The sequence below is a fragment of the Uloborus diversus genome, chromosome 5 (assembly GCF_026930045.1).
Source record: "Uloborus diversus isolate 005 chromosome 5, Udiv.v.3.1, whole genome shotgun sequence".
Taxonomy (NCBI): domain Eukaryota; kingdom Metazoa; phylum Arthropoda; class Arachnida; order Araneae; family Uloboridae; genus Uloborus; species Uloborus diversus.
The window spans coordinates 118,657,010-118,680,827 of NC_072735.1; the positions used below are offsets into that span (position 1 = coordinate 118,657,010).

General features: G+C 33.3%; 1 protein-coding gene across 1 annotated transcript in view; it reads right to left on the reverse strand.

The window, feature by feature from the left end:
* Nucleotides 1-1,588: 1,588 nt before the first annotated feature.
* Nucleotides 1,589-23,818, reverse strand: part of LOC129223096 (uncharacterized) — a 44,069-nt gene continuing 21,839 nt past the window's right edge. Inside the window, exons 7-12 of the mRNA XM_054857663.1 lie at nucleotides 18,998-19,407; nucleotides 15,893-16,223; nucleotides 14,312-14,508; nucleotides 12,462-12,725; nucleotides 5,276-5,452; nucleotides 1,589-1,899 (exon numbers count right to left, since the gene is read on the reverse strand). Coding sequence (XP_054713638.1) covers nucleotides 1,769-1,899; nucleotides 5,276-5,452; nucleotides 12,462-12,725; nucleotides 14,312-14,508; nucleotides 15,893-16,223; nucleotides 18,998-19,407 — 1,510 coding nt within the window. The 3' untranslated portion in view covers nucleotides 1,589-1,768. The remainder of the gene's footprint in view (nucleotides 1,900-5,275; nucleotides 5,453-12,461; nucleotides 12,726-14,311; nucleotides 14,509-15,892; nucleotides 16,224-18,997; nucleotides 19,408-23,818) is intronic.

Sequence of the window (23,818 nt, forward strand, 5' to 3'; positions counted from 1 at the left end):
ACTTACTCAGAAATTGCACAAAAAAAAGAAAGAAAGAACTATGAAATCTATTCCCAGACGTTTAAAATCTGTTGTTGATACTGCATGATATTCTACTTAATAATAACTTTATAAAAAGTTAAATTATTTACTAATTTTTTGACATTTTTTCAAAGTGTACGAAGACTTTTGTGAGGTAAAATTTCCGGCAATTTTTGGTTTTTGATTTTTTAAAAATTATGTTTTAATGTTTTATTAAAAATTTTCATGTAGTTTTATTAAAAATAGATCATAGATCTTATAATAAAATACCTATTTCGAAATATTATTTCTAACTAATGGATAATGACCTATTTCATTGAAAGTCGAACACTTTTGGGAGCCACTGTATATTAAATATTTTATTGAAAATAAAAATAAATCATATTAATTTTGAAAACGTACTAAAAGTGTGGTTTAAATGATTTGCGGTTTTTTTCTTTATTTATTGTTATCCCGATACTTTTCCCGTTCTTTGAACTTGCAATTATCGTAAAATAAAACACGATAGATTACCAATACCCCATATTATCAAATTTAAATATGAAACATGAGATTAGAACAGAAAAAGAACAATATCGAATTTTCGAAGAAACGCTTTAAGCTCATCCAGACATCCAAACTTTCTATTTTATTATTTGTAAAGATTCTTTCTTATGACAATATTACAATAATTATGTTTTTTACAATATAATCAAATTTCAACTTACGATTTTGAGCAACAGTTTAAAAAAAATAAAAATTAAGAAAAAAAGAGTAACTGGCATATCGCTTTTGAAGAATTCGCCTGAAAAATAACAACAAAAATTAATAGAACTATTCTACTGCTACATTTTTTTAAAATCGTTTGCTAAATGTTGCTTGCGTTTGAACATCAGTTTTAAATAATAATTTTGAGTAAGAACGGCTAAAAAATTGATTATGGTCATATTTGCCTATAACTGAAATAGTTACTTCTACTTGACCAGTTATGTGAGCATTAGCTTGAAAGGATCTTAAGTACTTAATGGCAATGAAATACCTATATGATAAAAAAAAGCTAGTGAATGTGTACGTACGAATAATTCTGCAATCTGATAAAAAAAAAGCAATGCCAAGTCCTTAAGAAACCCGTAGAAAACGCAAATGCAAAGAAAATTCACTTGTGGTGACTGAGAAGCATTAAAATAATAAATTACTCTGAAGACTTTTGTGTTGATCTGACTTGGGTGTTTGGAAAAGAAAACGTAGTGGAGTTTTTCTTGAAAGTTGCTACATTGAGAATCCACTAATGGTACTCCTAGAATATCGATTGCATACTTGAGATTAGCAATACGAGATAATCCTGCCGATTACTTGTTAGGTGCCCATAACTAGCAATTTGCCCCAATTACGTTAGTTGAATTCATTACGCATCATTTTGTGTCTGTACAATTCTCAAAACAAGTGAAAGGATTACAGCAGGAATGGACAATGCTTGCCCATAACCAAATGAACATAAAATTCTTCAACATATTTTTCTTTTCTATTTATTAGTTCTTCAATGTATTAACATAAATAAACAAATAAAAGTCATAATTTCGTGCGTTTTTTGTTTGCATTACAAGCGATTTTTTTTTTCTTTTTGTCAAAAAGTAGATGAATTGGAGTTAACATTGGAATTGGCATGAACTTGCATAGACCCTTCAATAGTAAAGATTTTTTTTTATTCTTAAATATATACACCAAAAAAAAAAAAAAAAGAAAGAAAAAGAAAAAAGCAATTCAATAACTATTCTCTCGGCAGCAACTTTAGTGTTCCTTCACGATCGCCTGGTGCTAGCTTGAACGACTGCAGTATTGAAGCAATAAAAATGAAAACTTCCATTTGAGCTAGAGATTCACCCATGCAAGATCGTTTACCTGTAAACAAGAACGTTAAATATAATAAACCATTTGTCTTTGTTTTCATACAAAATGTGAGAAGGCAAAGTTGTGGAAGCACAAAATCTCAAAATGTATGTTGTATGCACGTATTTTGGAGTTGACAAATAACTTTTACTTTTAATGTTTAGATGTTTTAAAAGAGGTTCTTTTACTTCGGCTACTGCTTTCAACTCAAAGCTCAAAACCGTTTGCCATTAAAAAAGGGATTCCTTGTAACTCCAAAACATGGGCATGCGATATATTTCGTTATGTTGTAAGTCACAACATTATTATTTCATGCTCATTTAATGCTGTGAGAATTGAGGAGAGTAGAAAAAATAAATAAAAGGATCTTTAAAAGTTATGTTCTGCACTTTTCGTAGTCATGTTTGCGTACTTTACGGCTCATCTTCCAACAATCAGTCATAGCCCTGATGAATTTTTCACCGACTAAGTCAAGCACATGATACGGTGCTTTCGTCCCTCTTGTTAAAGGATAGACTTATAATGACTTAACACTCATAGCAATGTCTTTTTACCCGACTGCGCGTGCGCGACGCAAAGGAGGGTAATGTGTCTAATGTACGTATATTTGTTCCTATGGTGTCGTTGTAGAGGCTAAAAGCCTTGGCCAATTTTGGTAATTCTTACGTCAATCGATTTGTCTTAACCTTGGGAGTGTCACTAAACACATGACAGTAATCAAAATTCACCATATCAACAACCAGTTGCCATTTTGTCAGTTCGGGATCGTGTCGCACGCTACCTGCGTGCGATACAGCATGCGACAAACGCAGGTAGATTTCGCTGCCTGAATTTTTTGTTTTCTAAGTCTACTAGTTTAGCCATAGTGGCAGAGTAGACTAAACGATTGTTTCTCACACTTGAGGCGGTGGGTTCGACTCCCATTCTCGCTCCGGATGTACTTTCCCCTCTTTCTGATGTAAATTTTTTCATGTGTTATTAATATGTATTAGGTACTGTAATAAAAAATATATCATGCGTACGACGAGAGACAAGACATTCAGATTGCAGTCCTCATCAAAATAAAACTGTGCAATTAGCACCAAAAGAAAGAAAGTCTACTAATTCAATTTTCATCTCTAGCATGTTGCATTTGTTTTTGTCGTGGTTCAGGGAACTGAGTTTCACGACGTGTACTTTCTTGACGGGCTTTTTTAGTTTCGCAAGAAAGATATGACTGATGACGTTTCCTAGCTCGCGTCATCATGAGTAATACAGGCTGTTTATATAGCTGTGCTGTGGTTGACTTAAGTTCGCGCATTTTTGCTGAAGGTCAAGCACATGTAGCTTTAAGCCGAGTTAGGTCCCTAGAGGGACTAATTATCAGTAGTTTAAACCACTGAGAATTACTTAATAAACCTCACGATACAAACTCTCTCAATGAAATGACAAGATTGCGAAATGTACCGTCTTATAATCAAAATAACTAAATCAATGTAAATTAACTAAAAAGTGTAAAATAAAAAATTATTAAATAAAAACAAAAAACCCGATTGCGTAAAAACCAAAAAAAAAAGAAAAAGAAAAATGAATAAGCCCAGTAGCCCATTCAAATTTTACGGGTTTCCTTGATTCAGAAAGGAATGCGCCCTGACTGTTGATCCTTCCATTCTGCCTTTGAATTTATGATTTGTGTTATCTGTGTACGATTATAAAACTATTTCATTAGTGTAGTTATTCAATAGTGCTTAATAACATTCTAAACTACTGAGCTTATACATTTTTCTTTTTAGTTCTTTTGGTTTTTACGCAGTCGGGTTTTTTGTTTTTATTTAATAATTTTTTTGTTCCAAGTGTAACCAAGTGTTTCAATAGCGTAATCAACCAATCACGGTCTTTGCGAAAATGGATTTTGATGGAGTAAAGGACACTCAACCAATAAACGTAAACTAATATATTGTTACAGATTTAGTAAACAGCTATTTTTATGCTTTTTAATGCTTAATTTGTTGTAATCTGCTAAATTTAGCATGTATTGCACGAATCCTCCTCACACAAAACTACATTACTTCTTCGCCGTAGTTAACCTTAGTTCAGTGGGCATTGTTTTTGGTCCCGACGTTGACGAGAAATCACCAAACGCGTTGCTGAATTTGGCGACATTTTAAACTTGCATACAGCCAAATTATTTCAAACCTAACAGATAACTCCAGTAACCTCTAGAATTTACTGTAATATTGCACAATATTGTTCCAAACCTTAATAAATAATAGTTTTGTTTATATCATTTAGTCTAATAATCAGTGGTGTGCTAAATTTGTTTTAGCTATAAGCTTGTTGGCACTCTCAGCTTCAATGAGATGACATCAGCCTCCAACTCAGTTACTGATGTTCCAAACTGATGAGACCATAACAAGGATGAAACTGTAGTCTCTAGATGTCATAACCGGGTTGTCGGTATACTGCATGTCATTTAGTATAGTTTTCGCTTGACTGTGTGTTTAGAACTGTACTGCTCGAGCTATGGTTTTGTTAGTCAATTTTTTATTGTATTCCGAATTGAATGCTTGCGTACTGTCGTGTCTACGGTATTTTATGCGATTTGCTTAACTGCTGCATATATTTTAGGTATCATTAACGGCTTGTAAATATTCGCAAATACATTTTCTGTGTTTTTAAAAGAAGTGAGTCGTATATTTTTCTAGTATACATCAAGTAAAGGCGGACACACTTTAATACATGGAATGACTTACGCCGAAAGTCTACGACAGAAAGGGCACTGTTTTCGTAATCGCAGGAAACCAGCATTACTGGTTACTGTTGTGTTAGAAATAAAAATTTTGTTAATTTTAAGTATATTTTTGCATAGATTCACCAAAATGAAACTAAAGAGGCCCTATGTTTCCTTTTCTTGTTAAATTTGTACTTTTGTTTTTTAAATCTTTGCATCGTTTTGTTTAAGCATTTTTACCCCATGCAGGGCATAATTTGGATTAGAGCTCACGGGAGTTTAGTTCCTGTAAAACTGCTTTTCATTTTAATGTGAATTTTCCATATTTCTCGAAAATCAGGCTATTTAAGTGTATTCTGCTTCACGGGCTTATATTTTTTAATTAATCGGGGCAAATGACACGGCGGGAAGAATGGACAGAGCTGCATTTATGCCGCAATAAAGTTTTAAAATATTTTATATTGTCCAGTGGGTATAGCAGCTTTAGACTCTTGTTGTCACATCAACTACCCAAGCTCAAAATAATTTTTCACATTTTATTTCGGAGTAAAAGCAGCGCTGTCCCACTCCTTCCGACTCTTTCCTAAATTACTTTATTTTTAAGAAATCCACTTGTTTCAAAACGGGCAATCCATTGAAATAATTTTGAGTTATTGATTCTACATGAATTGTTCTTACCCACACCAAATGGATACGGTCCATCCCGTTTAATTCTCTTCCCGTCCGGTGTTACAAACCTCTCGTAGTCAAATTTCTCCGGATTTGGGAATATTTCTGGATCCCTGTTAATACTCCAGAGATTTGCCACGATTGTACTCCGACGAGGAATCCTGTAGTTCAAAATACTTGTCTCTTCTAAAAAATTAACAATTATGTATGCTTTGAAGTTAAAATATATTAATAATTAGAAAAGTACATTTTTCGAAAATTTCTTTTCTTATTTTTTGCCTGTGCGCTTAATAATTCTAAGTTAAAGAAGGCAGCAAATCAGTTCAATTGTCTAAAGCTCAAATAGGAGAAAATATGCGTTGCGTGGAAATATAGTGATAGCAGTAAATTTGAATAGGAGTAAATAAAAGTATTTAAAGAATACATAAAAGTTACTTTAAGCGTCTGCTTTCTTTTTATTGGTATTTTCTCCAACTCACCCTTATTGACAAATTTGTTGCAAATTTAAAACGTAAATAATTAAAATCGCTCACGTCAATAAATTACATGGAACTACACTGGTGGACAATTGCTAATAGTAGGGGAGATAGCGACAGTTTTTAATACATTATTTATATAAGGCCAGAATTTTTTTAAATATTAGATTAGTTTACTTAAAAGAAGAAAACGCGAGTCTACCAAAACGTTATCGTTGCAATAATTAATAAAAAATTTTGCAATATGTTGCAAAAACTTGTGAAATTGTCTTATATATATATAAGGCTGAAACTCGGTAATATTATTGATTACGTATAAACATAACGAAAAATATATGTCTACCGCGTCCGAAGCGTTGCCGTGCCGTGTCTACCACCCACGCAAGGTGCGAAAAAATCAGTCAATTTTGACTTAAATATATAAGCCTAAAATTTTTTTTAGTAACTGTATACAATGTATAAAATATAAAAACAAAAGTCTACCAGTTGTGTTATGTTGCAAAGGCATGATAGACGTCACGGAATGTCGACCTCGTACCTCTATGTACCGTTTATCGGGCCGCTAGCGCTCACTCGAAAAAGTTTGCTTGTCGTCGCGAAATTTCAATAAATAAAGCTGATTTATTTTTTAATAAATAGTTTAAATCCTGTTTTTATTAAAATTTTTAGTCTACCGTGACTAAGAGGTTGCTTAGTCTTTGGTAGACGTTGCTTAAATTATAAAGTAGTTGGAAAAGTATGAATGATTTAAGCATATTAAAAAAAATAATTTTAACATTGAAACGAAATTTAAAAATATTTTATTAAAATTAAAATTATGTACAAAATTATAGTGAAGTTCATTTTTCATTAATAATGTCTTGACCTCTTAAATTATGCTTCTTTTATTTATTTATTTTTTATGATCAAGTACTTATGAAATAAATTTTTTTGCATCGATCTTACATAATAAATAATTAAAAATAATCAAATAAACAGTTCTTTACATATTAATTATTCTTTACTAATAATAAAGCTGAAAGTCTCTCTGTCTGGATGTCCGGAGGATGTCTGGATCTCTGTGGCGCGCATAGTGCCTAGACCGTTCGGCCGATTTTCATGAAATTTGGCACAAAGTTAGTTCGTAGCATGGGAGAGTGCACCTCGAAGCGATGTTTCGAAAATTCTACGTGGGAGGCAGAAGGCTATGCTTCGAATGTAACATCTTTTATTGCTTGCGGTAATTGTTTTCAGTAAACCATTTAAAAACTTTTCAGTTGTCCTCAACTTTCCACCCACAATCAAGAGGTGATAAACTTGTCAGATTTTTAAAATGAAAATTTGTCCAAATTTGCGAAATGCAAGGTGTTCTGAGGAAATGTTCACGAAGTTCAGACTAACATAGGGTTAAGGATGACGGATCAAAACTCTTCACGTTTTCGAGAATTACTTTATCTTTTTTTCAAAATTTTTATACTCTTCTAAAAACGTCATGGTTCATCATTAATTCTTTCCATTTTATTTTGTCTGTACATTCGGCGCACAACTCTTCCAAAATTTCGAGTTGTATTCGAATTTGCGACATGCATTTTACATTGTGCGATGGCTTACTCAAATTTGTTAACGTTCCTGTGTATTCTTCCGACTTTGTAAATAGAACGTAAGGTCGAACTTTTCCTTTTCGGAAAAAGCCGGATTTTGATCGCAACCAGTCATTGCGAGTAAAGCAACCAAGGCGGAACAAACGGTTTCTCCTAAATTCTTGTTAAGTTCAGAGACATTGATACCTCTTAATGATTTTCCAACGCCAACTTCCATCCAGACCTTTATTTAAGAATTCAAAAACTTCATGTTAGCCGATATTATAACTAATACATCAGTACCTGAACATCGTAGGTGGACGTCATATGGAGGCTGCAGCTCTCCAAAAATTAAAGATGGTAAATCATTTTTGTGTCGGATTTTTCGCGGTCTGGGGCACGATTGAGTATGATCGACTATTTTTACAACTTTTCTGTTGATGGTTTCAAATCTATAACACTGTTTGTAGTTAATATACACAAATTTATCTTCAAAATAAATCGCTTTGCTATCTCGTTCCCAGTTTGTTAGTAAATATTCTAGCAAATCTTCTTTAAAAGTAATATTTTTTAATTGATTCAAAAGTCAGAGGGACGTGTTGCAGAGTCTCCTATCTGAATTTTTAGACCTCTGTGAATTCCGCTTAATATATCGTCGCCGCAGAACAACAGTAAGATATCTTAGTGTTATTTCTGGAATTAGATATCTTACTGTTGTTCTGAGGCGACGATATGTTCGTTATCTTTTATGGAAGGAAACGGGGTACGTGTCGAAAACAATTACTACGAATACTGGTGAACATACTTAATAATTTTCTCAATATCATTAGATGATGGAATTTCTTTCATTAAATATAATAAAAAGAATCCATCATAGATGAGATATTTTGGTTGTTCAGAATTGATGTTTTTTAAGCACTTTTATTACACTTGGCCTGATTGTCATGGAGTAATCTGAGGCGTACTTTTGCTTATATTTCAACAACTAGATTACTAAGAGACTTCTGGATTTTACTAAATGATTTGCCTAATCTTAAGGTACAACTTAAGGCTGAAAATTTAAAATTCTGAAGTAACATCATTATTTCTGTTAGGATGGAAAATAGCAAATTTGATGTAATTTCCCCATTAAATGTTTAAATATAAAATCCCTTGTTACAAATTTTGTTGCCTTGCAAATGTAATGTTAATAGTAATCATAATGAAAATTTTGAATCAAGTCCTCTCTGGAGCAAGAATGAAATTTATTCACTGACGTTGCTTTCTTAGGGTTTTTATCCTCATCTATGCATCTATGCCAATAATCGATAATGGGGCTAAGTAAAAAGACGTATTAGGGTCTTTATCCCAAGTTACTTATATGTTGTGAACCATTCTTTTGCGTATACTCAGCAACTAGACCACTTACAGACTTCAGAATTTTATTAAATGATTTGTTTAACCTTAAGGTACAACGTAACGCTAAAAAATCAAATTCTAAAGTAAAATTTTGTTTGAAAACGAAAATGTTTAAAATAACAGATTTTTTAAAAAAAAAATAACAAACACTTTTCATAATGCACTCAAAAGGACAAAATAACTTTTCTGGGTCAGAAAGGACAATTTAAGGGTTCCTGTAGTTTTTAATTCTTTGAAGAAAAATATTTCACAAACGAAGAAAAGTGCGCTCAAGTCATTTTAAACCAAACTTTCCCATTAAGGAAAAAAAAATGCGTATTTCAACACTCAAATTTATGATTGAAAGCTAGATAATGGTAAAACATTCTCTACATGACTAGAACCGCACTTTTCTTCGTTTGTGGTGTCATTTTCTTGGAAATTTTTGAAAACTACAGGAATTCTTAAATTGTCTTTTCTGACCCAGAAAAGTCATTTTGTACTTTTGAGTGCATTATGAAAAGTGCTTATTATTTTTTTAAAAAATCTGTTATTTTCCAGTAAATGCAGTAAGACAGATTTTTCAGTTCTGCAGATGGCTATTATCTGTTGACCCAATTTAACATATGCTAAAGAAATATAAACATCAGCAGCAATGCTATCGCCGCGAAGCACTGGATCAAGTTTGCTCCAAAATGGCGGATGCGTCGGCTCCTCCACTATAGGGGGCTTACTCAGGCCCAGGCCCCAGACCCAAGGTTATTAAAGGCGTGTCCTTCCCTTCTCCTTTCTTCGCAGTAGATGAATAAACAGCTTTACTTCCTCATTTACGAAATGTATTTGAAAAGGTGATGATTCAAAATATTTTTGAAGAAGTTAAAATATATATATATATGAATAAGTAACAAAAGTATGAATATCAATTTAAATATGATAGAAAATTGTAATCGTGAAAAAAAAAATAATAATTGAAAAATTTCCATTTATAAAGAATGAAAAGATAAAATAATCATACTTTTCCAACTACTTTATAATTTAAGCAACGTCTACCAAAGACTAAGCAACCTCTTAGTCACGGTAGACTAAAAATTTTAATAAAAACAGGATTTAAACTATTTATTAAAAAATAAATCAGCTTTATTTATTGAAATTTCGCGACGACAAGCAAACTTTTTCGAGCGAGCGCTAGCGGCCCGATAAACGGTACATAGAGGTACGAGGTCGACATTCCGTGACGTCTATCAAGCCTTTGCAACATAACACAACTGGTAGACTTTTGTTTTTATATTTTATACATTGTAAACAGTTACTAAAAAAAATTTTAGGCTTATATATTTAAGTCAAAATTGACTGATTTTTTCGCACCTTGCGTGGGTGGTAGACACGGCACGGCAACGCTTCGGACGCGGTAGACATATATTTTTCGTTATGTTTATACGTAATCAATAATATTACCGAGTTTCAGCCTTATATATATATATAAGACAATTTCACAAGTTTTTGCAACATATTGCAAAATTTTTTATTAATTATTGCAACGATAACTTTTTGGTAGACTCGCGTTTTCTTCTTTTAAGTAAACTAATCTAATATTTAAAAAAATTCTGGCCTTATATATATTGTCGTAAAATTTCGGTCGCTATCTCCCCTACTATAAGGACAGAATCCAATGGGCTATGTGGCGCGTAAAAAAGTAAGTGTAATTCGATGCCAAGCGAAATAAACTAACGCCAAAACTCTAGAACATTGCAATGACGATAATTTATTGTGTTCTGAAATCCAGAAGGCGTTAAAAAGTGTTTAAAGGACGAAACGATCATTTTGGCCTGAATACGTAAAAGTGAATAAATGTAATTACCGCCCATAGGCGTACTGGCGTAAGATGTCTATGGGATATGGCTACCATGGAGAGCAATGCAAGCTTCAACAAACATTATCCAGCAGCTAATGGGGTAATTTATCCCATTCTTCTGTCAATCACGGATAAGGGTGTTCTTGCTTATTGGAGAGCATTGTCGACCAGCAACTGCTCCCCAAGGCATCCCAAACATTTTCAATATGATTCAGATCTATAGAACGTGCTGACCATTCGATGGGTGGAATATTTTGAATGAGCTAGACACTCCTGGACGGAAATTGTTAATGACATGTGTTACGTTGCCATCTATGAAAACGAATTTATCGCCCACTGCACGTAACACGTGCAGAACACGTAAACAAGATGCAGTAGAACAACATTAATGTATCACTAGGCGTCATAGTCTTGTTTGGAAGCACCCAAGCGACGTACAGTCATTGATCATAATCGTATCCATACCATGACACAACTTGTAGGATACTAGCTCTTTTCTTTTATTTTTGCCGGCTTGTATGCTGTACCACTCTCGTGCCAGGTTAGTTGTCGTCCACAATTAGACGACAGACTGAACCTGCGATCATCTGAGAACAGTACACAAGCGAGGTCGACTTCTCTCCAAATGCGATGCTGAAAACATCATTACAAACGAGCAAAACGCTGACTTATAGAGAATGGGATGTACAAAACAAGATGACGAGCATATAGTCTTACTGCATTCAAACATCTGGCTACAGTTTTTCGGGATATTTACTTGCTAGTAGCAGCAGGAAACTGCTTTGCTACCTCAGTAGCTGTGTTGCGCTGGTTCCTTTTTTTTTTGCTAGCACTAAGTACCAATGTTCTGCTGACGTCGTATTGCGTACACGACCTCCCTCCATGGCATTTGCTACACATTCCATTTATTTGAAATGATTTCCAAACTCTAGAAACAACCCTGTGGCTGACGTCGAACTACCTGCCAACATCTAATTTTTTCTGCCCTGCTTCGATGTTGAAAACCACACTACCACCTATAAAATCATTTAAAGGATGGTGGAAAGGCAATGCTCATCACGCACCCAATCCTTTATATTGCTTATCAGCACTATCACGTGACCAGCAACGTCGTTGAGTCTAAAATTTGCATATCACAACACGTCTTACTATGTCCCGAACTTACACTAATTTCCATATTTCGTTGCTTTCCATTTTGTGGTGGCTAACGCTGCTATTGCCATCCGTCCTTAGCAATTGTCCACTTGTGTGTAACACCTCATAAAATTTTAATTGGCAACTTATGTAGTAATATTGTAAAAAATGCATATATTACTCAATTTATTATATCAAGTAAAGCGGTTTTATACTTGCCAAACAAACGATTTTTTTTAAAATTTTTTGTCGATGTAATGTATTGATTTTAATAAGCTTATTATTTATTTTTCTTTTTTGAAAGCGATTAAAGATTTTTTTTAGTGGGAAAAAATATAAAAGCTCCTTTTTTAAAAAAATGTCACTACTTTTTTTTGTTCGTTTATTTTTAGGCACTTTTTTTTTTTTTTGAATGAACAAGGAATATTTTTTTCTAAAATCAACTTAAAATGTTAAAAAGGCAAGTTTGACATAATTTGCAATAAAGTTGACATAATCAGCTAATTTTTAAAAACATTGATTAGATACTAGAAAGTCGATGTTGATATACGAAAGAGTAAGTTCGTTTAGTTCTGGATGGAACTTCTTGTTAATACTTCCACTGCACATATCTCGTATCAGAACTAAATTTTTATGTCAGATTAACAAGCCAAACTACTAGCTTTTTCATTGGTTATCTTCCGAAGTTCACGCACATACGTACACTTAAATAGTACGTAGTGAAAATGCATATGTTTCAAATACTGCAAAACGTATTAATAATCACAATAAATCAATTAAAAAGATTTTCTACTTGCCGAAATTACTGTACTGTGTCGACACAAAAAATGGCGATGCACATCGGTATGCTTCTTGAAGAACTGCGTCAAAGAAAGGCAAATTTTGGCGATCCATCCATGATGGTAATCTCTCACGACCAACTACATTGTCTAGTTCTTTCTGGGAAACTTCTTGAGCACGTGGGCATTTGCTTAGTTCAAGCATCAAGCTCCAAATGGCACTGCTGATAGACTCGGTTCCCTCCAGGAACAGTGCCATTGCATTTCCGCGTAATTCTTCCACTGAAATAAATTATATTTAATATAAAATCCAGTGATAGTATTTATCATGGCTAAATGTTTGGTTAAAACAGGACACTGAAAAAAAAATCAATGCTTTTTGTAGGTTTGTTCGATAAGCGGTATCCTCCTTCCCTCATGGTAAAGTGAAACGAATGCTAGAGCCCACTATAAACTTATATAATAAATTGACGTGAACTCTGACTTTTACTCTCTATTTTATCCCAGCAATTGACAAAAAAAAGTTTTTTTTTTACGTAGTTCTCAAATAAAAACAAAAAGAGTTACTTATTATTATTTTTTTAAAAACAAGATAGCAGTTTCGTTCCTGTATTCTTTAGTTTGGTACCAAAAAAAGGGCTTATAATGTTGTCTTTCTCATTGCTCTAAATTAGTAATTTGTAGCTTTGCTCATCCTAAATGTGCACAGTAAATAATATGTGTAAACATTGTACGTTTAAAAAAAAAAAACAAATGTAAAAATTTGAAAAGTGAAATCAGAAGTTTTAAGACGACATAACAAAGTTCAATTTTTAAGTACTTATGTTAAATATAGATGCTATATTGTCACTCAAACAAGGACTTTGCTTTCTCAGCTATTGCAGCTAATCTTCAGTGACATTAGGGGAAGGGACGGAGCACAGGGGTTCGGCATTGAGCTTCAAAAATGCAAGTTTGGATGATCTTCGATGACATAATGTATCAGAGGCTCTCCTCCGGGATTGTTTCGGAATTGAAGTCTTAAAAACACAGTCGTAGTCCACCTCTGATAAAAGGAAACGAGGTTGGGATTAGGACATTTCTATCAGTTTTTTTTTATTTAATTAAAGGTCCAAAAACGTAACTTCATTCGATCCTCTATGATATTGGGGCGAAAGGACACCCTTCCTCGGAAATTTTCCGAAGGAAAATTGAAAATTCCTTTTTCGTCTGAAAAAACACATTGTATACCTACTATCTTTGAAAATGCTAACGGTACAGATGGCATTGGAACAATTGGCGTATGATGGAAGTTGGTGCTTAGCACGTTCACACACAAGAAATGTTCTCTCGACACTGCTTTTTAAACGTTTTTCCACAAGTAATGTTTTGCACTTAGGGCACTATGATTGGTACTTCTACTACTCTCCAACCATGTGAACTATGTAAAGTTAGTCCAAGTTTATCTTCTCTCGTTTTAGTCTTAGTCTTTTATAATGATCTTCCTTACAAATGCACTGGCAGTTTTCGTCATTCACCAGCATTCGCTATTTGTGATTTTTTAATCTGACAATCAATTCACGTAAGAAAAAAGTGGGTACTGCCATTCGAAACTTTTGAATTTATCTCGCTGTAATCGTAACCGTGAGCACTGCATAGTTTCAAGTCCTTACAACCTCAAGCGTATACCTTCAAAGAGCCATGTCTGAAATTTTGGTTCGATGCGTTCAGTAGATACGTCACTAGTGTTTCCTAAGTACGAGAAAAAATTTTTTTGCACCACCCTGTACTTTTAGAGATTGATATCATTGTATTTAAGAGCAGTTTGGGGGTCAAATTTGCTGTAGAAATAGTAAATGAATGAAACAAAATATATCAAATATGCTTACTTGAAAACGTGCTTTTGTCCAGTTTCCCATTCTTACGTAGATCATCCATGTGCTTTATGTATTCGTCGACATAATCTTTTCGATTTTGCTCGTCATATTCTTTTACATGCTCATACACAAGTCTGTCGGTAGCATTGTGGACAACATCTCGTCCCTGCTTGACTTTCTTCAGCTCGGGTAGAAACAGAAGTGCAAAACTGTACCAGAAAGAAGATGATCATTGATCTGAAGCGGAAGAAAGACTAAACATGTTACTAAAATGACATTTCAAAGTTTAAATTTGTAGAGGGGAAAGCACAATTTCGAATAAGGATTATTTAAAGAAACAATGTCATTAATGATACTTTCACGTAAGATTCGATGAGCAGCATCAGCTAAGCGTACTACTAACCCTTTGGTCGGACTTATTGAAGTATGAGTACATTTTTTTTTAAATTGTACAACGGTAGTGTTGAACCACAGCTCACAGATTTGTGCATAATTGCGCTGTGTTAATGAAAAAAGACCTCATTTTAAAGTACACTTTTAAGAAAATTAATTGTTGGAGTCTTTTTACTTCCTTTTACAAAAAAGGAAGCATTGTATTCGCGAAAAAAATTTCACTCAAAAATCGCCTTAATTTCTATTTTTCTCACCCCCGAATGAATGATGAGTTTTTCTTTTCGACCCGACCACAGATGGGTATATGTCCTGGAACGTACAGACACCCGAAATATCCATTTTGACGCGACCCCCGAGTTAATTACAATGAATTTTCTCGTGACGTTCGTATGTACGTATGTATGTGCGTATGTATCTCGCATAGCTCAAAAACTGTATGTCCTAGAAAGTTGAAATTTGCTACGTAGATTCCTAATGGGGTCGAGTTGTGCACCTTCCCTTTTGGTTGCATTCGGATGTTCCTAAGGGGGTCTTTTGCCCATTTTTGGGGGGAATCATTGTTAATTTCGATGTAAACTCAAGTGGTGTTATAATTTGTCGGACACTTGGCGACAAATTTGGCGATTTTTTAAAATTTGGTTTCAATTTGGCCACTGTCGGTGATATTTAGAGAGTAACCAATTGAATCACATTAAAATTGCCAATAATGGGGAAATGATATTAAATTGGAATAAAAGGAAGTCATGTGATGCACCCATCACCTCGTTTTTTTTTCACTTTCAAACATTTGTTCAGGCTATATACAATGCAGCAGAAAATTCTATCCTACTAAGACAACCTGGGATTCAATAATCAAGTTCAACATTAGTTTATTTCTATTTTATACATTATAGCAAAAAAAATCGCCGGGCAGGGAACGCTTTTTCTCTCCTGTTCTTTCTTTGTGTGAATGATTGCCTATGCTGTAAACGGGCATGTGTGTACTGTGGAAGTCGCACTTCACACATCAACGAGGGAAAGATCTTATTCGTGTATATGACCTTATTTTGCATACCCACCTTAAATATATATTGATGCCATGGACACTTCACGGCACCCCTCGTATCTTCCTACGGCGCTCAGTTTGAGAACCCCTGCTTTAGTATTTAAACGATCTCAACATTTACTAACAGTTTGTCAACAAATGCAAAATATACTCACTCATATGCCTTTCCAAGCAGGAAATATTTCTTCGTTACAAAAACGTCTACAATCTGCTCTAGACCTTTGACGATTCCTTTAAAAGCCGAGTCTTCCTTCTTGAATTTCTTATTAAACAAAATGTGCGAGATGATAGGGCTAGCGGCAGAAGCAATAGAGTATTTTGCATCGACAGATTTCCCTTCCATTTCTCGTAATTCTTTCAGCAATTCTCGGACTTCTTCTTGAATTCGACTTTCTAACTCTATTTTGCCGAAACCAAAATTTTTTGCGATCTGTAGAAAGAAACGCCTTTGATCTTTCCAGGTCTCTCCTTCCGAAGGGGTGACGCCTGATTACGTTTTAATGAAACTATTTTAATAGTTAATAGTAATAAAAAGTTTGAGTACATTGACATATAAATATAATTTGAAAATTTTCTCCGTTGACGAAGCAGTTTACAACCCACTCTTTACTTTTTTTTCTTTTTGCTGTTCAATATTTGTCTTTTCTATGTTGTTAAATGTTAGTTTATTTTTTATTGTTATTTAAGTGTACACTTACTTTAATGCAAACATGTTCGTGAAACATTTACAAAAAAAAGAACATATTTAGAAATCATTTTCGGCAGTGAGAAACAAACGGATGTAACTGGATATTTTCAAGTTTTGGGTAAAACGTATTTAAATATAACATCCTAGGTAAGCTTTCATTGAAATTTTTTTCTAACTCATGCTGTATAGCAGAAACTACCAGGGCTACTAGTGTCATCTCTAACCCCAAGACAGAAGAGAGGTTCACCTACCATGTGTACTGGTTATCTCCAAATTTTCAATTTCGCTACTTACATCGCTTTGCTTCTCGCTGCCTCATTTAATGTTTTAGCTGCATTTTGCGCTGGTTAAAGTGTATAACATTTTATTTTTCATCTTTCCTAATCATAGATAACTAATATATTATGTTTAATTATAACATTTAATTAATGAAGCAATTCGGTTTTTTGGTTTTTTAAACATCTTTGAAGTTTGTAATTTTTGAGCACTTGTCATTCTATAGAGAATAACTCTAGGCAATTCAAAATCCTTTGGATTTCAATTAATGAAGGACAGTTTTTAACGAACAAACAAAGTAGAAAACACGCACTTAAAAACCTCAAATAATTCTGAACATAAAACCAGATGGTTCAACTTTTCCTTAAACAATCCAAAAAGTGGGAAAATTGCAGTTGTATTGATAATAGAAACTATTTTTTTTTAATTCGATTTTTTTCCTTTGATATTATTTTTGAAAAAGAAAATAAAAGTATTAAATGATGAGATTAATAGTTTGTTTCATATTCTAGTCATAGAACGCATTTATGGGGAAAAACCATAAATTTAGAATTTTATACATAAGAATTTTCAATTTTCATGTTTTTACTGTTTTTCTTAAATTAAAAAAAAAAAAAACAAAGCAACTGACTTACTTTTATGGCAACTTTTATTCATATTATGGTTTTAAATGAACTTATTCGAACAAAACTTTTACTTCTATTCAGGATTTTTTACTTTCGATTTGATACTCTTTTCTGGTTTCACTTATGATAGTTGCCCATTGACACATTGTTCATGACTGGTCCAAGTTGCCTATTGTTTGAATTACATTACTTCTTTTGTAAAATTTATGTGTTATTCTGAATTTAGATCAACTTCGCCAATTGCTCATCTTTACTTTAACATAATAACATTATACCGAGTTCAGTTGTCACTAAAACAAAATAAAAATCATTCGAGTTTATAATGTTGTTTTGCCGTGTATTTAATATTGGTCATTAATTCTGAAAAATAAAGCAACAAACGATCACTAATGGCAACACTAGTGATCATGTTTGGGCTTCAAATTAGCTTATTAGAAAGGCATTTTTCTGTTGTCTAGAGTTTTTTTTACCTTTCAGTTTATGCTTTTCTAGATTTCACGTAGATCAAATAATAAAGTTGCATTTTAGAAAGGTTATTCTAAATCTAAATTTATGATTTATACTGAATTTAGAACTTGTTTTCCAATTATTTATTCTTATTCCAACGGAAACAAGTAAAACTGAGTTATGATTAAAACAAAATAAAAGAACTGGAGTCCATAATTTTAACTACCAGTGTAGTAAGTTTATTTTTATTTATTTATTTCTTTCTTTGTGTTAGTATCGTTTTTTATGTTTGCGATTTCACTACAAAAGTGAAGACGTGGTGACCATACAAAATGTTAGATTTCGTATATTTTAACGAGGTAATGGTGATTCACTGTTCCCTCACTGCAAAACATTAAATCAATAGCTGCCATTCTCAGAAAAAGAAAAATTAACAACATCATTCTGTTGTTAAAATGATCATTAGTTTATAAACTAATGTAAGATTAATAACACCAGTCTGAAAAAAATATCTACCAGTTTAAAAACAGTGCGACAACAATGAAGATATTATACTTAAACTGGCACTCTTGGCTTCCTTAAGAGGTTTTCCATCTCCAGCTCAGTCACTTTCCTATGCCGGGATAATGAGTGCTAATAAGCACGAAACTGTAGTCCTCGGCTGGAAATGAATGAACTGGCGGTGTATTTCATGTATTTCTGCTTTAGTCCTGGCTATTGGGCCCCGGTAATTTACTGAATATAAGATACCTTGCCTTCAATCCTCGAGTTGAACTGAACCATTGCTTCGGTCACTCGTCTGGTCGGCGCTAATTCTATATTAGCTACCAGTTTATTTGGCACTCTTGGCTTCCTTAAGAGGTTTTCCATCTCCAGCTCAATAACTTTCCTATGCCGGGCTGATGAGTGCTAATAAGCACGAAACTGCAGTCGTCAGCTGGAAATGACTGAGCTGGCGGTGTATTTCATGTATAATGACGTAGTTATTTTTCTAACATGATACTAGAAATCAATGTTTTTTCTGTAATTGTTTCACAGTAAGCCGATTTTTCAAAAGTTTTACCAAGCTCGAAATATCCAAACAGAAAATAAATTACTGTTGTCTCACTATACCCATTCTTCCCTTACCTTTCGATATTTTATGCAGTCATAAATACACCTTGTAAATAAAGAATATTAACTATGTTTACGAATATCACAAAATATTTAATACATGAACTCACCATGTCCTCTAGTTTTCCAATGTATTAAATTATTGGGTGAAGGCCGACCAATAAACTCTGCTGATCTGCTAATCAGAACTTCCTTGATGAGTTTTGTTCCATTTAATACAACTACTAAATTTCCTCCGGTTGTTCTAAAACTGAAAATATTTCCGTACTTTTTTGCTAATTCTGAAAAATGTAAGTGCGTTGAGGATGAAATGAATGGATAATAACCGACAATTGGCAAACCCCATGGCCCTGGTGGCAAATTACGGTTTCTTTTTACCAAGTAAAATATTAACCATGTTAAAGTTAAAACACTCGCTCCAATTGCAAGTGCCACGGACGTATAATTTTCCCTATCCATGATTAGAAGGAAAAAAAGAAACACATACATACAGTGACAAGACTTAGACTTTTTGAAAATTCTAATCAGTTGCGTTTTTGTTTTTAGATATTATCTCGATGAAATCTTTTTATCTATAAGAACAAAGAACATCCAGAACATTCATTCCAATCAGTATTTTTGTTATACATACGCAATATTCTAAAATAGGTGTAATTGTATTTAAAATAGTTATGAACAGTAGAAACATTAATTTTTAGTTCATCAGACAAACCTTGGAGATTTTTTATCGAATTGCTGCAGAGACTTTCACTATATTTTTTCTTGTAGTAATATATGTGTGTGTGTGTGTGTGTGTGTTGGAATTTACAGGTTCTCTCAGTCAAACGATTCAGAACTCCTAAGAGGGTTGGTGCATACTGACGACTTTAATTCATATAGCTATTCGGGGTCGCAAATGCTTTCCTAAATCGGGAATGCATACAGAAGCACCATAAAGAAAATGGTCCGAAAAATCTTTTTAATAATGTACGTAGAAATGCAAAGATACATGGGTTCAAGTGTTCTTAAAATTCGAGCCAACCATTTCGTGGAAATAAATACTGCCGTCTCCCTCTGTTATCCAATAAGAAAAGAAAAAAAAAATCTGGAAGAGCTGAGGGAGGTTAGCGAGTGAGAGAAATATTGAGAGTTTTGATTTTATAAACTAGAATGTATATTCAAATTTCCACACATGAACATGGGTAACAAGTAGTAAAAGAACAGTAGTAAAAGTATATGCTCGTTAGAAATGATATCAAATGACAAAAGACCATGCCGAACTGGTGAAAAATCATGAGAAACATTGAATAGTTTAGACATTACTAGAATAGATAGATATACAAATCTTTAAAATGCAAGAATAATTCCTTTTTACCATATTTACAAATTCGTGTGAATATTTTGCCAACAATTGGAAGTAAATGAAGTCGGTTTCCAAAAACTACTTCGGTGTGAACTTCTCCATGTTCTAAACAAATTCTGTACAAAATTTAATATCAGTCAAATGGCCTCCTTTGGCTTACCCCATTTTATTAGAGAAGAAATAAATATATAAGCATGAAACGTAAAATGGATTTGACAGAGAACATTATTGTTAGAATTTTAAATTTGATTCTTAAATAATCTCTTGCTTTCGTATTCTTCGTCACCTTTTTTTACTGGTTTATTTCTTGTCATGATTTCTTGAACAAATCGCTCCAGAACCACGCAAACAAAAATCTGTAGGCATTCATAAATAAGTTTTCTCCGATTTCTCAGTAAGACAGAGTGCAGAGTCCCGTTGAAAATGCAATTTCCATCCCTTTTAAATGAACCAGCAATAGGGTTACGTTTGGAATTCACAACTGAAACAGTGAGTGCGTCCGTTTGTACTAAGATTCTGGAGGAGGGTTTAAAGTTAGCTATATTCAGCATTATTGAGAGACGCGGAAGAAAGATGTATTTTTCATTATAATCACAGATGAAACACATTACGCTGAATTCTCCCGGACGTACCCCGAAATTGGTATGCACAATCCGATTTATCCATAAAGAGTTTTGTTGCCCAATTCACAAGTTTTCATTTAAACAATATTACAGATGCTGGAAGAGTAATTTTATCCCTATTTTCGCCTTCAGGTGCATTTTTACTTGAAACATCTGACATTAACGTTTCAGACAGGACTGGAAGTAACCCTGAATTGAAATTTAGGGGAATATAAAGGGTAAAAAATTGCTACTAAGAAGCCTGTTGCCAAGATAATTTTGCAGTAAGTTCTTGTTTTAGACTCTTTCTATGAAATTGTCAGGAGTTGATATCTTCTACGCGAGACCGATGCAAAGCTCTCCTCACAGCTTGTGGAGGATCTGCTAAATATTGAAGTATTCGTTTTGAACATATCGTCGCCTCAGAGCAACACTAAGACATCTAATGCCAAGAATAACACTAAGATGTCCTACTGTTGCTCTGAGGCGACGATATACCCTTCTTTGTATATGTAATAGGATCACAGTAATGTACAATTCACACCGGCAGCAGATGTATACAGTAGATACTCCTGTATCTACTGCTTTGTTCAGCATGTTCTTAAATATTGCATTTTTCATCTTTTCCTCCCTTTTTAGCCTACTTTCCCAGTAAAAGTCAGAAAAAGAAGAAAAAAGCATGAAAGAATGCTTAATGCATCTTAAAAATATCGCGAAAAACAAAAAAAAAGTCAAAAATAAATAAAATAATTAAATAAATATCGAAAAATTAAAAATTGGAAAGTAGGGTATTGAGATGGGGAAAAATGTCTGTCGGTCTGTCTGTCTGTCTGTCCCCCCCCCCCCCTAATAACTTCTGAATGAATAGTCCGATTGGAACAAACTTTTTTTTTTCGAAAGATCTCGGCGAGGACACCTCATTCCCATCTTTCACTTTTTGATTTGAACTATTTTTTGTTCAATTTTGAACAGTCTAAAAAAAACTTAACATTAACGCCTACGGGGAAATTCAAGGCAATTCCGAACTGTGAGGCGAATTTGCGTCAAACAAACTTCGTAGAAAAAAGCTTTTGATGAAAAACTTGCATACAAAATATCTTTTTGATTTGAACAATTTTTCGTTCAATTTTGAACAGTTCAAACCCCTTAACATTAGCGCCTACGGGGAAACAAAGTCAATGTAGATTCCGTACTTGAAGGCGGATTTACTTCAAACAAATTTTGCTGGAAATAGCTCTTGACGCCAAACTCCAGACTCCGACTCTGAGAATTTAGGGGCACCAGACTCCGACTCCTGTGCCCGACAATTAATCGGACACTGACTCCCCGACTTCGACTCTGACTTCGTAGCTTTGGCAAAAATTTATACACGGAGGACAAATGACTGACTCCGATTCTTGGATATTCGACTCCGACTCCTTTATCTCAAAATGCGATTGACTCTGACTCCGACTCCGCAGCTGTGGTTTTAAATGTGAAGTAATTATTGTTGATATGACTTGTTTTTATTTTCACGCTAAAGTTTTAATTTAGGTGTTCAGTTTTCGACGAATAAACTCGAAGTCATTTATATTTCTACATAAAAATATGCGCAGACGACTTTTTTTTTTTTTTTTTTGACGATGAAAATTATTTCTTTAAGTTGACATTTTTATTGTTTTTTTTATTTATTTTGGTAAGTGCATTAACTCATTTTAAAAATTATTTTTGGCAACAGGGGGAAAAGTAAACGATTTTTTTTTGATATGATGTTTTTATTTTAATCAGCTTATTAATTTTAATTTTAATTTTTTCGTTTTAAAAGTTGTTAAAGAATTTTTTTTAATGGAAAAGGGTATTAGCTGCTTTTTTAAAAGGTGCTGCTATTTTATTTGTTCGTTTTTTTTTTTTTTTTTAGATATGTAAAATATATTTTATTCCTAGAAATCAGCTTAAAATATTTAAAAATAATGTTTGAAATAATTTGCGATTTTAGCTATTTTTGAGAATATTGATCAGATACTAGAAAGTAGTATGGGTATTCGGGAAAGTAGGCTCGTTTAGTTCTAGACGGAACTTCTTGTACTTCATTTTACAAAAATGGAAATATTGTATTCGCGAAAAACTTTTCACTCAAAAATCGGTCTTAATTTCCATTTTGCTCACCCACGAATGAATGTTGAGTTTTTTTTTCGACCCGACCACATGTGGATATATGCCTAGAAACGTACAGACACTCGAAATATCCATTTGGACGATCCCCGAGTTAATTACAACCTATTTTCTCGTGACGTCCGTATGTACGTATGTATGTGCGTATTAGGGTGGGTCGATTTTGACTTTTTTTTTGAAATCGAAAACGCCATTAATTGGAAAATTTGTGTATTGGCATCAAATGCTAGCATAAAAAGTTTTTTGGAAATCAAAATATATTTAGATCCCCCGCCAGCCCCTTAAAATTTGGCCAAATATGTAAAAATGGCATTATTTATTTATTTTTTTAAATAATATGTATAATATTTTTTGACATCTAATGCTCATATAATTTTTTTTTTTTTTTTTGGTAATCAAAATATATTTAGATCCCTCACCAGTCCCTTGAAATTTCACCAAATATCGAAAAATTGACATTTATTTGTTATTTTTTAAATTTCTCACGTTTGATTTTTTTAATCACCCGTAGTGAAAATGATTGCCTAGTAAGATTCTTCACTCATAAGTAATAATAATAATAATATTCAAGCTCCGCTCAACCGGTGAAATTTGGAATATTTTCATAATTTTTAAAATCTTGACGTTTTAAAGCAAAAATTTTATCCAACACTTTTTTTTAATTTAAGCATTTTTTCATTTAAGCATTAAACTTTATTTTTCTATAAGAACACTATAGAATTCTTTAGGATTAATACATAAGTATAAAAGATTAAAGTAGCAGAAATCCGTCTTCGCAGTTTTACAGCAGCTCTTCGCCCTTTTTCTCGAAGTATTAGGGGAAAATGATTAAGAAT